General features: G+C 56.6%; 7 protein-coding genes across 7 annotated transcripts; 4 read left to right on the plus strand and 3 right to left on the minus strand.

The window, feature by feature from the left end:
* Nucleotides 1-329: 329 nt before the first annotated feature.
* cpm104 (cytochrome P450 monooxygenase 104) lies at nucleotides 330-2601 on the minus strand (the record flags this gene model as incomplete). The annotated part of the gene is made up of 11 exons (XM_009546036.1): nucleotides 330-482; nucleotides 561-860; nucleotides 922-1100; nucleotides 1244-1283; nucleotides 1345-1419; nucleotides 1475-1567; nucleotides 1606-1747; nucleotides 1801-1815; nucleotides 1871-1941; nucleotides 1998-2123; nucleotides 2221-2601. 11 exons carry the CDS (start codon nucleotides 2599-2601, stop codon nucleotides 330-332), a joined length of 1575 nt encoding a protein of 524 aa, XP_009544331.1.
* A 1166-nt stretch (nucleotides 2602-3767) lies between these two features.
* HETIRDRAFT_116865 (uncharacterized protein) lies at nucleotides 3768-5700 on the minus strand (the record flags this gene model as incomplete). The annotated part of the gene is made up of 8 exons (XM_009546037.1): nucleotides 3768-3941; nucleotides 4061-4195; nucleotides 4363-4463; nucleotides 4535-4680; nucleotides 4745-5172; nucleotides 5223-5264; nucleotides 5320-5548; nucleotides 5636-5700. 8 exons carry the CDS (start codon nucleotides 5698-5700, stop codon nucleotides 3768-3770), a joined length of 1320 nt encoding a protein of 439 aa, XP_009544332.1.
* Nucleotides 5701-5867: 167 nt separating this feature from the next.
* On the plus strand, nucleotides 5868-7278 carry HETIRDRAFT_425944 (uncharacterized protein; the record flags this gene model as incomplete). The annotated part of the gene is made up of 4 exons (XM_009546038.1): nucleotides 5868-6152; nucleotides 6173-6586; nucleotides 6846-6911; nucleotides 7123-7278. The coding sequence occupies 4 exons, from the start codon at nucleotides 5868-5870 to the stop codon at nucleotides 7276-7278; spliced, it is 921 nt and encodes a 306-aa protein (XP_009544333.1).
* Nucleotides 7279-7712: 434 nt separating this feature from the next.
* HETIRDRAFT_63436 (MFS monocarboxylate transporter) lies at nucleotides 7713-10377 on the plus strand. The gene is made up of 8 exons (XM_009545001.1): nucleotides 7713-7874; nucleotides 7956-7965; nucleotides 8367-8441; nucleotides 8499-9021; nucleotides 9298-9356; nucleotides 9412-9432; nucleotides 9487-9837; nucleotides 9914-10377. The coding sequence occupies exons 1-8, from the start codon at nucleotides 7785-7787 to the stop codon at nucleotides 10288-10290; spliced, it is 1506 nt and encodes a 501-aa protein (XP_009543296.1). The 5' UTR covers nucleotides 7713-7784; the 3' UTR covers nucleotides 10291-10377.
* Nucleotides 10378-11240: 863 nt separating this feature from the next.
* Nucleotides 11241-13496, minus strand: HETIRDRAFT_425946 (uncharacterized protein; the record flags this gene model as incomplete). Its single annotated transcript, XM_009546039.1, has 9 exons — nucleotides 11241-11613; nucleotides 11719-11798; nucleotides 11870-11961; nucleotides 12015-12030; nucleotides 12100-12372; nucleotides 12468-12742; nucleotides 12798-12894; nucleotides 12972-13354; nucleotides 13457-13496. The coding sequence occupies 9 exons, from the start codon at nucleotides 13494-13496 to the stop codon at nucleotides 11241-11243; spliced, it is 1629 nt and encodes a 542-aa protein (XP_009544334.1).
* A 614-nt stretch (nucleotides 13497-14110) lies between these two features.
* Nucleotides 14111-14445, plus strand: HETIRDRAFT_171200 (uncharacterized protein; the record flags this gene model as incomplete). The annotated part of the gene is made up of 2 exons (XM_009546040.1): nucleotides 14111-14187; nucleotides 14244-14445. 2 exons carry the CDS (start codon nucleotides 14111-14113, stop codon nucleotides 14443-14445), a joined length of 279 nt encoding a protein of 92 aa, XP_009544335.1.
* Nucleotides 14446-14607: 162 nt separating this feature from the next.
* HETIRDRAFT_425947 (uncharacterized protein) lies at nucleotides 14608-16281 on the plus strand (the record flags this gene model as incomplete). Its single annotated transcript, XM_009546041.1, has 10 exons — nucleotides 14608-14727; nucleotides 14790-14879; nucleotides 15008-15075; nucleotides 15100-15126; nucleotides 15200-15279; nucleotides 15315-15381; nucleotides 15417-15449; nucleotides 15577-15751; nucleotides 15831-16173; nucleotides 16214-16281. The coding sequence occupies 10 exons, from the start codon at nucleotides 14608-14610 to the stop codon at nucleotides 16279-16281; spliced, it is 1071 nt and encodes a 356-aa protein (XP_009544336.1).
* Nucleotides 16282-16594: the final 313 nt, after the last annotated feature.

Genomic DNA, 16594 nt, shown 5'->3' on the forward strand with positions numbered 1-16594 from the left:
CTACTATGTTGCTAATGCACGGTACCATCTAGTGCTCTATTCGCGATATTGATGGATTTCGACCGCCGATCTTGAGCTTAAAGCCGGTTCTTGTCGTGCCTCGCCCACTGACGCCTGTCCATTCTCAGCATCGAGAGAATTTCGGTGTCAAGCCTTGACCGATTTTTCGTGGTACCAGAGAGGTTTGAAAGTCGTTGTAGAGTGGGTGAGTAGGGAGTGAATTTATTCAAGGCAGCGAGTGCGAACAACACCCAATGTATAGGAGGAAACAAAAGAGCGTGCGCGTTGCAGATCATATGGGATCAGTGTCCAATCCTCCTCCTCAGCGCTCACACTAGCCTCCTGACACGCAGCGGCAACTCGATCCCCTCCTCCCCTTCGATTGCCGGGCGCGACATGATTGCCACCTTCGTTTTGATCTTCGTCGCGAGCCCGTCACGGAGCTCGAATGCGAAGTTGCGCACCAGCACAGACAGTACCGCCTGATACCCGAGACGCGAGATAAAACACGGGAGAGAACCCGTTCAGCGCACGCCCGGGCTTTATACTCTTATACGTACCTTGATCTCAGCGAGCGCGAAGCTCTTCCCGATGCAGATTCTAGGGCCATCAAAGAACGTGAGCAGATGGCGGTGCCCCGACAGCTCTCGCGCGCGCGCCGCGGCAGGCTCGTCGCCGCTGAGCCACCGCTCGGGCCTGAACGTCTTGGCGTCCGGTCCCCAGATATCTTCTGAGAGGTGAATGGAGCGGATCGGCACCGTGATGATCGTTCCGCGCGCGATCGCGATGCGATCTGTCGTCGCGCCGCCTGCTGCTGCGCGCGTTGGCGTGCTCAGGGGGACCACGTCGTCTTCCATGGCCTGTTGCAAGGGCGGTCAGTCAGGAGGCGAATGGACGAGCAACCTGTGAGATGAATCGTACAACGCGGTTGATCTCCACCGCCGGAGGGTGAACCCGTAGCGTCTCGTGTACGATGGCATCGAGGTATGGCAGGCTGTCTGTCAACTGATCCCAGGTGGGATCGACAGCGCCGAGTTTTGCCAGCTCGTCGCGAAGCCTGGTCTGCATGTCTAACTCTTCGACAGTTCGACCAGTGCCCACTGTACCATTCAGCATTGTACCCGGTTAGTGCTAGGTTCCGCAATGCGGGATAATCAAACAGAATGACGTACGGTCAGAGTGGCTAACGAGGAGAAATGGTCAGAAGCCAATCGAGAGGTGGAGCGAAAGGAACCAGACTCACTGGAGGTTGTCTCGTATCCTGCCAGCATCATGACCTTCATCTACAGGTCGTGATGCTTCAACATGCCACGTGCGTTGCCGTGCACGATGAAAATGACTCACCTGCGCCATGATCTCGTCCTGAGTGATGATTTCTTCATTCCCCTCCGCTTTTACTGTGGGTAGTATCGCTGAGCTCTGTTGCCTCCCACAAGAGAGAAAAAGCGACGTACACAAGAGCCCCATGACTGACCTCTCCAGATCGTTCTCCCCTGCCTTGCGCGAGCGCTCGAGCATGACATCTGCAATCTCCCCCATACTCCGGTTGAGCCTGCGTACTGTGCGCCTGCGATGCGTCGGGAGCTTCATTAGCTAGGGCACTACGGGGGCGAGGGCGAATATAATCCCTTGCAGAGGGGAGACCTTGCCATGGCCAAAGGCATCGAATACCGCCGCGACGGTCGGCTTCTCACCCCGTAACGTGCCAAAGTCGTGAGCGAAGCCAGCGAGGCCAATGCTGTCGAGCCTATACGCATTCGGTCAACTCATAGAGTAAAAAGTGACAGCTATGGCGCTTACGAGACATGATTCATCCTATCAATACAGCAGTGTGAGCAATTAGGGTGAAGCTGTATTCGGGAGGAAGTACCAAGTCTGAACGTCGATCACGCTCTCGTCTGTCGTACCCGCTTCTATGAACTCGTCCCAGGCGGTCTTGACCTATATCAAGACTCAGAGTCGGCGCGTCACTCGACTGTAGAGACGAAGAAATCAACCTTGTACCCGACATCGAAGAAGATCGGGGTCAGCTTCCGGATGGTAACATTGCTGAACGCGGGGTTGAGGATCCTGCGCTGACGCTTGTGGGAGTCTCCATCAGACCACAAGAGTCCCTTTCCAACCTACAAGAGGCCACCGCCACGGTGGACGCGGATTAGCATCAGTCGGCCGGCTTTCGAAAGGAAAGGAGGTAATTCAAACGCGTGCGTGTGCGCTCACCATGTCCTGGATCGCGAGCTTCGCCAGCTTGTATTTGAAGTACCCGTGCGTGTCTCGCGCACAGCAGTGTGAGATCGCCTTAGGGTCCATGAGCACGATCCTGCGCGTGCCGAACGCGGCGGGCAGCGCGTACACGGAGCCGTGCGCGCGCGACCAGCCTTCGTACATGGTTGCGGGGTCGGACGCGGCTCGCAGGATGCGGCCGACGCCGAAGAGCCAGCTCGGCGAAGGTGGCCCGGAAATGCGCGCGGTGTGCGCACCTCTGTGGAGGATCTTAGAGACCTGCGATGACCCGACGATGACAAGAAGGGCGAGGAGAAAATTGGTAGGTGTCAGGAGAGGGCCAAGGGAGCCAAGGGCCCATGGGCTCGTGCTTGACATGATGAAGTGGGTTGACTCGGTTGCTTTGTCTGGAACCGTTCGACTAATATATATATAGATGTGTGTGCGTGTATACACTCTTCTAATGATTGTGACTCGTACCCCTGTCGGTTGTGAGAACGTATGGCCATTTTACCCGAGATTTTACAGATCGGATCAAAACCCAGAAATGAGAACTACTCTTTGCGTCTTCGACGGGAGAGCCGAGGAAGTTCTCGCAACGCCAGTAAGGCGTCTTCCTCAGTTGCCCCTGTCCTGCTTCATCTGTAAATGACATCAATTTAATGCAGATAACGTTCCTCACCGCTTGTCTGTCGACACTGCTTGAAGGCTGTTAACTTGTCGAGTTGTGTGCTGACCGCCTGCTTGGCCGATCTTAGTCGACGGGAGTCGACGGGTTACGTGTGCTTCGCGGCTCGCTTGGCCACTGTCCCGACCAACATGCACGTATCAGGCGACTTATCTCGGTAGTTCTTGCGTAGACCCCTTCACGTTCGATCCTTGGATCCTAATGCTTGAGCGTCGAGCTGAGCACCTGTGCTCTATTGGCAGCGGGATCGCCCACGTCGTATCGTTCGATTGGTGGAAACATACAGCAGGCTTGATATACTTGGTGCGGACTGTCGGGGCCCTAGGCTGCACAAATTGCGGAGGGCAGTGAGAGGTCACTCACGGAGACCGCCTGATGTGATGAATCTATTGCGTTGCTGATCCCATCCCCCCCCCGCCAGCCTTTCGCAGCGGAAGCGTCTGATCCTCACGTATTACAGCCAGATTCATAACTATAGAAAAAAAATGACTTAGTCGGAGCGTTAGATTTGAGTTGGAGATGGCGTACGACAGGGAGGAGTGGGGCAGACAATAAGAGGAGAGATAGACAGCTACCGGTACACTGCCAAGATGATATGTTCCAGCATCGACATATTTTGTTAAACATGTTTTTTTTTTCGTCGAGGCGCATCGTTACGAATCTGGCAGTAACCAACGCCGACTGCACCGACTGCTGCTCGGGCGCAGTCTACGGAAGCGAAGGTTGATGATGAGCACGATCTGCGCAAAGGGGGGTTAGGACTTTACAAACGTTGTCTCACGGGTGGTCGCAATCGAGTATCAAATGCAGGGCCAGATTCCAAGTTCCCAGTCTCGCCGAGACCGCGTGTCGTTCGTCAGCGCTCGTCGCGCAACACAGCGAGGCGTTCTCTGAAGAAATCGCGCATGCGAGTCAGATCTCCTCCCTGGTGGTTCTCGCTCCTCACGGAGCGCATGCGAGACAATACAGTGTCTGTCTCGAGCTGCAGAGCATGCGCTGCAAGCGAGCCGATGTCGTCAGTCGCGGTGGCCTAGCCAAGACGCTGCGGCGCACGACGCGCTCGCGATGGGTTGTCTGGACAGCTGCCGAGTCACCAGTGGAGCATAAGTCGTGGATGCAGTGCATCAACAAAACTATACAAGAACTAACGCCCCGAGCTCGAGCGGGCAAAAGGACCCACCTTTCAGGATAGTTTGCAGTGTAATCAAACAGGCGCGCAGATACACCACGCTGTGCGCCATCGCCACAGCGAACAATCATGTCGTGCTCGTACGCGTGCGTGAGCTAGCCATCCAGGAGCAAGTCCCATATTTCGTGGATTAGCTCATGCTTGCAATGAGTCAAACATTCGCACTCTCCGACTTGCCGATGGTTGGTTTTGATGTAGTCTTCCTGTATCTTAAACCAATATAGTGAGCATATATTGATTTATCAATGAGATACATTGTTACTCGCCAGAGGGAAGTATGCAAGAAGATGACATGCATGCTCGGCTTGCCAAGATCATACTTTAACTTTGCACCGAACATCGTGTAAAATGGCCACAGCGAAGCTGTACCAAAATTGGGCACATGGGTAGCACTCATTTGACACAAATAAAAATGATGAGAAGTGCTTTCGTACCAACCGTCCTCGGATCGGAAAGGTACCCTTGCGCCAGGTAAGGGTCGATGCCTTTGCTCTTGCTTTTGAACGAGAAAGCGACTTGAGATGCTCCTTGTTGAAGCGAGGCGTCTTGAATTATTGTGGCAAGCCGGTCGAGTTCGGCACTCGATTGTGTTGTCGACTCAGAAAAGTGTTAGGCCATCGGTATCGCGGACGTGGTGTTCTCACCTGTTCAAGTGCTGGTTGCGATCCCATCGTTGATGCTGATGTTTGAGGTGCTGGATGCAATGCTGCGTGGGAACTGGCGTCAGACCATCAATTGACACTGAGTCAGATACATCATATATTTCACTGAGCGAAAAATTCTTGTTCGGGATATATGACATGTGTAGCCTAGCATAGCGGCAATGCACCAAACTTGTCAGGTTGTAGACAGGAGGAGCTGTGGTGGGCATGGCAGCAGGTAGTTCGGGGGATGGAGAAGGGCCGCACTCCGGAGGTGGAAGTCGGGGTGGTAGCTTGGGGATATGCGGAAGAGTGAGTGAAGATGGCAGGAAATCCTTGTATTGCGCAGGGAAGCGAGAGGAACGGCCAGAACGTATTGATCTTGCCATGGGAATAGTGGTCGAGTTGTCTGGTGCGGCTGCCAGAAGGCCCTGCATGTGCATTAGACGATACTCTGCGCAGAGGTTCATAAATTTCATACCGTTGCATTTTGCGTCTCAATCATCGTGTCGTTATCAGAGATCTGTTGATAGATGCGTAAATAAAACGAGTCAGAGCTCTGAGAAAGAGATACTCACCGGGACATCGTTCGACTGTGGTGCATGCGACGATGACGACGATGGCACCTGTGAGTGTTCGTCTACTAACATCGCCCTTTTCAAAGCCTTTTCTCTCTCCAACTTCTCTACATACGCGCGCTTACTCGCATCTACCTCTCGCCCGAAGTCTTTGTAGCCTTTGCACCTCTTTTGGTGAACGGTGAGGGCACGTTGTGACTTGTACCGATTAGAGCCACAACCCATGCATCTGTTATCCATGTTTTGAGGACAGTGAAAGAATGAGAATGACGCAGAACGAAGAGAAGAGAAGATGGGAATGAGGAGAAAAACTAACATAGTGTACTTGACGAATCTTGTGCGGATTGCAGCCCTGGCAGAGGCCGAGCACACTGCTCCCATGTTTGACCTTGCTCATTCCCGACCTCCCTCCACAGTCTGACAGGCCATGTGATAATATTTCATATATCGTGTTTAGTACAATAGCGCCGGCGCTACGCGCGCGGCGGTTCTGGCTCTGGCTCTGACATGGGAACCTAAACGCACGAGAGAACAGCGGCAACAGCTCCATGCGCTCTTTCGTCGCCGTTCTGAAGCGCCGTGGGCGGCGGCATGAGCATCCCCGCGGCGTTCATGACCAGCACGGCGTTCTTGAGCGGCTCGGGCACTGCCTTAATCTGCAGCCGCGCCGCGCAGGGGGCCGTCAGCGAGCACAGATCGAGAAGCCATTCGGTGCAGGCGTGTTTGGAGGACGCGACCGACGTGCGGACGCTGGGGGTGGAAACGGAGGACGAGACGGAGGAACGGTATACACAGAGCGTAGCGTCGGTGACAAGATCGGATTTGGTGCTCTTGTACTTCTATGGAGCTCGAGATCGAATCAGAGCGGGATACAGGCGATGATGTGCGCGACGTGGCAGTCGACGGCATGCGGATAAAGGGGACAGTTAATGTGGTGAGGGTATACGACAGCTTTTGGATCGCGAACGCAAGCGAGTGCACGGATCACACGGACGCGGTAGAGTTACTGGAGGAGGTTGTAGATGACCTAACCAAGACTACAGAGGACTTGACAGAGGCCATGATCGACTTGATCGATGCAGCGGAGGACATTGGTCGGTCGAGCAGTACCGCTTTCGGTAGCCTCGAGATCAAAGGGCGCTCTCCATTCACCGTCGAGGAGGAGCCTGCTGTCGAGGAGGATGCGGATGCGATTGGAGCGGAGGGTTCACCTGGCGCCTCTCCGAACGCGGTCGTCGGTCTTGCGCTCGTGACCAAAGACGACGCGGTGCGTACGATGGATGTGGTGTGAGCGGGTGAGCTGGAATCAGGCCGAGGGCGAAGCAAAGGTTTGACGCGACGGGGTATGTACACTGAGACCGAGCTGCGACTGAGTGTGTACTCTGTACGACGGACCGGTTCGAGCCACAACTGTACGGCGTCCCACTGCGAGGACAAAACATGCTATTTATCCATGTTGAGGTTGAAAAAGCTCGTCCGCAGCGAGTGCGTGCCGATCAATTCTTGGTCGGAGTCGCCTGTTCCAGCATTTGTTGAGCGAGGGCCTGTACACGTGGGAGATACTGGAGGATGATGGCGCGAGGTCGTCTGCGGTTAGTCTAACATCTCAAAGTGCGCGTGTGTGCCAGTCAGTAGATCATGAAAGAATCATCTATCATGTTATTCTCGGTCTCTTTACTATCTGGAGGGGACCAGGGGTGCTCACCATCTCGGAGGCTGGAATCATAGGAACTCATTTCCTCCAGTAGCCATCCGCCGTGAAAGTGCCGGATCCTCACATACACACTCTGCCACAGTCTACAGTTTCAAAGGTTTATGATGAACACGACCAGCGCAGATGGGAGTCCACACTTTACGAACGTCATCACGCGAGTGGTCGTAATCGATATTGACCCATCCAAGGCCAGATTCCACGGCTCCAGCGTCGCTGAAACCAGTCTGAAACCACATCAGCACTAGTCATGTAACGCGACAAGGCGTTCTCTGAGGAAATCGCGAATCCGGGTCTGATCTCCTCCTTGGTGGTTCTCGCTTTTCACTGGATAGATACCAGCACGCGACAAGCGCTGCAGGCGAGGCTATGTCGGCAATCGTGACCTGGAAATTACGCTGCAGCTCACGAAATACTCGTGATGGGCGAACGGCTACCGAGGGACAATCGAGCATAAGTCGTGGATGAAGTCGAGATGGCGGATGAGTCGGGAGTGGTGAATATCCCGAAATGGCAATGAAGTAAGAGGCCGGGCCGCTCGCAGCCGCGGTCACCATGATGCACTTTACCGTGAGCGCTCCTTTCTTATCATTTGTCCATTCCACGCCAGCACATTCCCACTCACGCTCCTTTCCAACTCTCATCTCGACCTCTGTTGGCCGTCGGACAAGACATCGTGCAAAACCGTTGCAGCGTACTAGAGCTCTTCATTATCCTACCTCAAATCGAAGCTTAGCACAGAACTAATCGGTTCATGGCCGACGCGCCGAGCCTTCTCAGTCTGCCTAGACTCGCAACTCTGCTCACATCTCTATTGGTTGCCTTGAGTTCCGGAACAAACTATGTGCGTCTAAAGTCTCTTCTGTTTGCTCCGGGGTCCTTTGTTTACCCCGTGCTATTTGCGGAACGCATCGTGTCGTGCCAGGTCGTTTCCGGTGAGTGACAGGTTCTTTCCGCAAACGTTCAGAGCACAGATAGCAGCCCCATGCGAGACGTATGCTGCGGTATGCTGCGGTAGCTCTTGCAACGACGCAGTATCCACGCGATCCATGCAAGATATCTGAGGGAATATCACGGATACTCGTTTATTCTATGAGTTCTCAACTCCTTTGCGCAGGCGAATATCTATGGAACATTTTAGAAAGCCTTCTTGGCGACGCTTGCTACACGCTATTTGCAACTCAGCATGTGTGCATTGCTCCAGGCACAGAGCATCTACATTTGATAGAAAGTCTGGATGTAGAGTTGATCTACATACAGAAAAGAGGAGACACCGGGATTCTCTGCCCTGCCTTCTCACGAGATTGATTCGGGACTGATTGTTCCGATTTAATAGCATACGCACCACAGTTAGGATCCCGCCTGCACCTCTCACATACGCAATTGAACCTCGTAGCCCTCTCAGGGAACGGTTCGTGGAGGTTCTTATCAACCGTTTCGTCTTCATGAATTCATCGTGCTTATATAGTGGGCGTGTACACTAGCGGTCCCGTATGGGGCAAGCTAGTTGACTCACGCGGGCCTCAGATACTCCTCATCGGCGCCTTCGTGTGCCTGCTAGCGGGTTACTCAGGGATTCGCAGTCTGTACGATGCGGGGCTCGACGAAGGGGAGAGACTCAGCAATATGCATCTGTCGCTCATGATCCTCTGCGGGTTCCTCACTGGCCTCGGAGGCAATGCAGGCTTGACGAGCGCGATCAACTCGACGGCGAAGAGCTTCCCCGACCGTCTGCGCGCGACTGCCGTGGGGGTCGTCATCTCTGGCTTCGGCCTCTCCGCGTTCTTCTTCACGTCCCTCTCGCACATCTTTTTTCCCGGAGACACGTCGCGGTTCCTGCTCATCCTGGCCCTCGGGACCTCCCTTCCTATGATCCTTGGCTTTTTCTTCATCCGTCCGATCCCCCTGCCCGCCGGCGACGACACGCACACGCTCGAGCACGGCGCGGCAGACCAATACCAACGGCTCTCAACGAACGAGACCGCAGGCGTGTTTGAGCAACGCAACAGCAGCCACACACATCTCCTTTCGAGTGTGGACGACAGCGGGGACAGCGAGGAAGAGCCGTACGAGCATCATAGACCGTCTCAGTCGCCTCAACGGTTTGGCGCTGCCTCGCGTACGGCGCTCGCGGACTCGGTAGAGCTTTCGCCATCCGCGTCGGCCGACGGGCTGCGGAGCATCCATAGAAGCCGCTCGAGGAGCGCCGCGGCGTCGCGGCGCGGGGAGCTCGAGAAATCAGCTCAGGGATATGGTGTTGATATCAGCGGGCGCGCGCTTTGGACATCAGGGGACTTTTGGTTGATGTTCAGTATCTGCATGCTGCGTACGCCCTCTCCCCCTCTTTATATCCTGGTGCATCAAGGCTAACTTGGAAGCAGTGAGCGGCACAGGTCTTATGTGTGAGTTTCTCTCCATCTGAGTGCATAGCAATCATGGGACGACCTGCGCATCAGACATCAACAACGTAGGATCGATCTCGCAAGCCCTGTACACCAAAGACAACACGTCCTACGACGAAGTCGCCGCGGCTGCGTTCCAGGCGGCCCAGGTCTCCATGATCAGCATCATGAACTTCATCGGGCGCATCCTCGTCGGCGTCGCCGCGGACTTCACAAAGTCGCGCCTGCACTATCCGCGCTCGGTCTGCATCACGGCCGTCGCAGGCCTGTTCGTGCTCTCGCAGGCCATCACGCTCGGCATGGACGACGTGCGGCACCTCTGGCGCGCGAGCGCACTGCTCGGGCTCGCGTACGGCAGCATGTTCGGGCTGTTCCCCACGATCTGCATCGAGTGGTTCGGCCTCGGTGAGCGGCCACTCTTTCCCCTCCCTCCCCTCTCCGCCCTGCCCTGCGCACACCTGCTGACCAGCGCGCCCGGTAGCGCATTTCTCGGAGAACTGGGGATACGTCTCGCTCTCGCCCGTCATCGGCGGGAACCTCTTCTCTCTCGCCTTCGGGCGCAACCTCGACGCGCACGACTCGCCGCGCGCCTCCGCGCCCGCGAACGCGACGCTGCTCCCCGCCGATGCGCCTTCGAGTTTGCGGCTGATGCGCCGCGCTGGGCTGCCGTCCGCGCACCAGTGCCTCGACGGCCGGGACTGCTACGTCGCGTCGCTGTACCTCACTCTCGGCGCGTGCGTCGTCGCGCTGGGGCTCAGCGTGTGGGCGGGCTGGAGAGACACCAGGGACCGCAGGGCGCGCGGACCGGAAGTCCTGGTGGAAGAGGTCGTATGGGAGGTCCCCGGCGCCGAGGAGTAGATTATTTCGATTCGAGTCGATTTGTGTAATGCGTGTATTTGTTGGGTCCATAGAGTATTTCATAAAGGACATTGTTCATCGTTCCCCAAGCACGGAAGCTGACGATCGTAGACTTTGCGGGTACAAGGCCACGGATGCGGGGGCTTGCTTGCAGGCAGAGAGAAACAAGGCGAATGAAATTGGATGGACAGTACGAGTATACTAGTGTACATAGAAAATGAACAGTGACTAGTGACTATTCGCACAATTGCTACTAAAACGTCAAGCGGCCACCAGGATTCAGCGGTGGTGAAGGATGGAGTAAAATGGAAGCTGTGGAGTCAAGGCACTCAGTTGGCTGACCGGCAGCGAGCTCTCGCTGCCGTCGACGATCGCGGGCTCAAAGCCATCGCTCTCCTTCATCTTCTGCTCGAACGCGCGCCCGATGTCGACCGCGGGTCGGTACGACCGCAGTTGCGCCTTGACGGACTTTTGGACGTCCAGGAGGTGCACGAGCTGCCGGTGCCCGGGCATGGCAGCGACCGCATCTAGGATGGCGGCGTAGGTGGCATCCAGGTCAGCCATGGGCATCGGGGGGTCGAGCACAGGTTCAGTCGTGACATTCGTGGGTTGCTTGGCAGGTTGGGCAGCGGCGAGCTTGCTCTCCATCCTGTCTGCGAACGCGAGCAGCTCGTTGGTGAGCTTCGTGTCCCGTACGAGCTTCCCGTCTTCCAGCAGATCGTTTAGCGTGGCCCTCAGCTTCTGGACTTGCGCCTCCTGCTGAAACAATGGGTGTGTGGGTGGACCGAGTCCAGAGATAGGGCGAGGCAGGACGTTCATTCTAGGCATGATGTTCCTGCTCCCCGTCCGTGTTGTGAGATACCGCTGAGTGACGATGTCAAGCGGTGTCTGCCCTACACCGTTCTCTATGTAGAGCCCCTCGGAAGGGATGTATTCGAGGATGACTCTGGTCAGTGAAGCGTAGTATTGCTGGACTGCAACAGCATCTTCTTCACCACGCCCGTCATATCCCGCTGCGCCGAGCATCCCCCAACCAAGCGCGCAGACATACGCGCGCCCACGTCCACCAGGTCACACGCTATATCCCCCGCGTCCGACAACACAGCGACGTGTAGCGGCGTGCGCCCGACGTGGTCCCGCCTATCAACGTCGTGGCGCGCGCCCGCGGAGAGGAGCGCCCGCACGGCGGGGCGGTCGCGCCCGGCGATGGCGGCGAAGAGGCGCGCGGTAGAGAGGATGTAGGCTTGTTCGCTCCATTCGCCGTCGGAGATTGGGTTGAAGCTGCCAGAGAGGGTCTGCCGGCCTGGATCCTCGGCGATGAACCTGGCGGGGCGCGCGCGCGCGCGGGCGGACGGTCAGAGGCGTGCGGGGTCGGAGGCACGGGGTCAGAGCAATGCGAACGGGCAGACGGACAACCGAGGGACTCACGCGACGCGTCCGCGGATGCACGATTTATCTTCCTCGTTCCGCAACTGGTGCTCCTCTGCATCACGAGGTTCAGGACAGTGCTAGCAAGGCCGTGCATCAGGAGGCGAGTCTGCAGACCGCAGATTCCGGACGGGGCAGCTGGCTCGCTCACCCCGCAGCAGTCATTGAGGCATTCCTCCATGGTCCCGAAGAACGCGGGATGTCTGTGTAGCCTGCGCCCTTTGTTCTTCGGATTGAACGGCGCTATCGAACGACGCTGTCAGATTTCCTCCGTACGCACAGAAACCAGAACATACTGTTGATTCTGAGATCCTACAAAACGCCCACAAAAAGATACATCAACACCCGCAGAGACACCCGCGCACGGAGCGGGAGACTCACAGTCTTAAACACGAGCTTCTCGATCCGCTTCGCGTCCCAGCCGGGCCCGTAAGGGACATGCAGCGCCACCGTCTCGTAGTCGCTCATCTCAAGCACCCCACCTCTGCCGCCTGCGAGGCTCGACTTGAGGTCGCCCTTGTACTGGCGCGCGCGGCGCACGGCGCGGTAGGTGTTCGCCGTGGGGCGCCCGCGCAGCGTGCCGCGCTCGGCGAGGTATTGCGCGCGCGACTCGGGGCTGGACAGCTTTTCGAGGACGAGCAAGCGCGCGAGGCCCTAGATGCGCGTGGTCGCGCGCTCGAAGATCTGCGCCAAAGCGCGTGAGCACAGAGACGAGAACGGGAAGGGAGAAGTTCAAGGAGGACGCGCACCGTCGGGCCCACGTCGGCGCGCCTCAGGGCGGGGACGTACACCTCGAAGTCGCGCGCGGCGTACTTCGCGAGACGGGCCTCGTACGAGGGCGAGCGGCGCGCGACGTCGACGGTGTTGCACTGCCGTATCATGGCCACGAGCGCGCGCGGGCTCGCCCAGACGCGGGCGCCGTCGTACGCGCAGCAGGGCGCGTCGACGTCGAAGCCGGCGAGGATCTCGGCGGAGGAGCGGTATAGACGGAGGACGATCTGGGTGCAGCGGTAGGGGTAGTGTGCTGGGTGGGTCAAGGGTCAGGACTTAAGGGGAGAAGGGAGATGAGAGAGAGATACAATGGATGGAGACGGTGTGCTTGGTGCGGACGCAGGTGACGTCCCAGGGCACAGAGTCGCGCACCGCTTCGTAGATAGCCACGATCTTGCGCTCCGCCTGTCGATGTGTCACACAATGTGAGGAAAATAAAAAAGAACCACGAAGGACGTGCCTGTTCAGGGGTGAGTCCCCACAGACACAAGTCGACATCTGAGGAAGGGTAAAGCGGTCTCGTGGAAATACTTCCTCATCGTCCGCTTGGTCGCCTTGGCCGCGTCGGGGAGGGGTGACAAGCATGCGAGGACGGAGCCTCCAGCTGCGACGACGTTGTTCCAGTCTGTGAGCTGGGAGAGCGACCCCTCCGTGAAGATTCCCCAGCTCTTCTTGAACGCATTGAGATCAGGGACGGTGGTGGACGCGCCCTCCTTGCGTCTGCGCGCGCCTGAAAATGGCAGGACGTAATTGACAGCGAGGGAAGCGTCGTCTGGCACGATGCGGGCGCGTGTGGTGCGCGCAGCGGTGGGGGCGGCGAAGACATCGACGAGGCCGACATGGATATCGACGAGGCGCGGAGGGCCTTATTGGTGGCAAAGAGCCTGCGAAGGACAGCTTCATCGTCGAGCAATGCCTGGAGAACAGCATCGAGAGACACGCCGGGCCCGCTGGGGAGGCTAGCGACGCGTTGCGAAGAACGCCTCGGCTTCGGCGTTCTGGGACATCTGGCGCAGGTACGTCTGGGTTATAATTTAGTCAATTTTCAGGTGAAGTGGGATTGGGGTGATTCGAAAGAGGATGGGAGTCTGGTATTTATACTCTCGTTGGTGAAAATGAGCCCCGTAGTTGATTCATGAAAAAGTCGCACACGGTGACATGGACGCGAGGCGCTGCACTGACCTTTCGTGATTCAGGGCATCCAGTTCTGGTCACTGCTGGGGCCGGCCGCGACGAGCGCTCGCGTATGCTGGCAGATCTGATGTATACAGATATCTACAGTACTTACCCACCGGGCATTGTTGTCGCGCACAGTGAGGGCGGCGACGCGAGCGTGAGAACAGACCCGCGTCGGTCAGTGTCGCGCGTCGTGGCCACATTAGGAAGGAGGCGCGCACGCAATTGGCGACGTCCGCTTCCTCTCATCGTTCCCGACGCGCGTCAAAAGCACATCATGCGCCATGAATATTGAACAAGTCACCGCGATACAGGACGCGTGCGCCCGCATCACCACGTTGCATCGTTACGATGTCCGCGAGAGGCTCGCTTCCTCTCGACTGAGTCGCCTCGAACGTACTCGACGAGCCCGTTGTAGCTCGAGACGGACTCTGCTTTGTCTCAAATGCACTCGGCTGACCATGCACTCATAAGAAGCACCAGGGAGGACATACTGAGCACAGAACGACCATTGTTCATACTGTGAGTCCATCCCAACGTGTACGTGTTTGCTTTTCTTGACTTCATCTCACACAAAGAACACTCTCACGGGCAATCATTGTCTCAGAGACTTTTGTCATCTCGCTCGCCGGCTTCTCCCAGCGTCAATGGGTATGGACCTTGGAGCTGCATCCCATCCGCATTGAGAACGCCGTCCGCGTGTTCTCCCACTCTGGTCAGCCTAGGAGCCTTCCTCGACGTAATCATGCAGACCCTTTCAATCGATGTTGTTCTATGTAAGGCCCTTCCTAGCCAGCCTCGCTGAGACCACATGTTCCCGCACTCTTCTCATCGCGCAACGCGGAGAGGAGTTCTCTGATGAGGTCCGAGTCACATCCATCGTCCAATGGTGTACGAAGTTTGTGGGACTGAGAGGAAGTCTGCCATGATTCATATGCCAGCATGTCTCCCCCAATCCAAGGATACGAGGTGGGTCATTCCCCCATTACATCTAGCACGCCGGCGCTCAGCTCGGGGCTCGCCAAGCAGAAGGCTCAAAATTCACGGATCATACGTGAAAAGGTGTGCGACGCATAGCAAGCGTCACAAATGCTCACATGCATGAGCCATTCCAAGCCATGAAGCTGAGCGCTGAGCGCTGGTACGGTCCAGAGATTCAGGATAGACACAAGGATGGTCGCGATAGCCCACGAGGTCTTGGGTCATCCTACGAGGTTCGTTCTTGGTCCTGCCGTCGACTCAAACGATCAAGAACTCCGTGAAACATATGTATCAACAAGAACCAACTTCGGTGAGGTAAGTGCTCAGCATATTGCTCAAAAGGCCATGCTCAGTGGGACAGAATTTCCCTCCCTTGGACCCAGACGATCTTGTCCGAAGCTACAAGACCAACTGGGATGATAAGGACCTGTATGTTCATGTCACTCGTCGTAGATCGAGCCGGAGAGCAACTAACGTAACGTGAGTACACAAGGCCTGCTACACATCGTACCGTGACGAGCACTACACCTTCTTGCGGCATCTGTGACGATAGAGACGGGCAGGACGACCCTCCACTTGCGGCACACGCTCCCACATCCTATGTTCTATCGAGTTCTGTCACTCCGCTCAGGCGTCAGCCAAGAGTAGAATGCCGGGTGATCTCATAGGACGCCAGCTCAATCTGGCCCTTTATCATCCTACCACCACCGTCGACGACGCCCTGTGCTCTGCAGTGTGCGTGCGCGTTCTCTGTTTTCACATCACTATAGAGCTGGCGACAAGCCCAGTAGCGGGGCGGCACCGTGGGTCGCGATCGGTTCCTGCTCAACGGCTTGAGGCCCAAACTCATCGTCGCCGACCGACATTGTCTCCGCGGAAGCTGCGGGCTTGTGCATGCCGGCGGCATTGCTCTCTAGCGTGTCTGCAAAGGCAAGGAGCTCATCGACAGGCATCGTGCCCTGCATGGGAAGTCCGTCTCGAGATAGTGTGTCGAGCGCCCTCACCAGCCTCGGCGCCTCCGCGTGAAGTGCGCCTCAGAGGCGCGGGGCACAATGAGCTTTGCGACGGCTTGATGACGCTCGACGCGCTGCCGCACCTGCCATCGGTGTGATAAGCCAAGTGCCGCTGGGTTGCGACATCTAGCCTGAGGCGGTCTGACCGACGCTATGCTCATGAATGTGAAGACACGCAGGCGAGGCATGTTGAAAGAGCAGCAGTGGTACGCTCCTAGCTGTATTCCCTTCCTGGACTGCGACGTGTACTGGGGACACGCGGCCTCTCGTCTTTCAGAAGCAGGAGCAGCAAATATGTCTGATACGAGGCAGGAGTTGGCGACTCGGACGTGGAAGCTGGCATTTTGGACGGAGACAACGTGTGCAATTCAGGGCTGGGACGACTACGACTCACCTGAAAACTTTGAAGAATACCTCTTTTGGACGAACGGCTCGTGGGATTTCCCTCAAACTTTTTTGCCGGGCTCCCCTGGTCAAGTGCTCACGATTCTGGTACTTTTCGGATATCCGAAACGTGGGTCATTTAAATTATCGACTTTGGCTGTCCGCAACAGTATATAGATCACTGGCGATCCAGGATCGATGCAAGAACCCCCGTGATCAGCCGCCTGATACCTCCTGATGAGTATGTGCCTTGGTATCACACCTATTAAGACGATGATCAAGCAAGCCGCAGAAGACACGTATCCAGACCGGCAACGCAGCCAGCCAGCACAGAGCTCAATGAGTCAAGGAGCATCGACATGCAAGCGGTGAGGCATGGTATATGTATTCGATTCATGTCACTCATAGTTCGAGCAGGGGAGTAACAGCTCAGAAAACAGTTGGCAGCCATTGACAAAGCTTCATATGCTTCCGCAGGCTTCCACCTCGAAGGCGCAAAGACAGAAAATTTTCAGTTTGGGATGTTGATCCATTAATCTGACAAAGCGGTG

The sequence above is a fragment of the Heterobasidion irregulare genome (assembly GCF_000320585.1).
Source record: "Heterobasidion irregulare TC 32-1 unplaced genomic scaffold scaffold_03, whole genome shotgun sequence".
NCBI lineage: Eukaryota > Fungi > Basidiomycota > Agaricomycetes > Russulales > Bondarzewiaceae > Heterobasidion > Heterobasidion irregulare.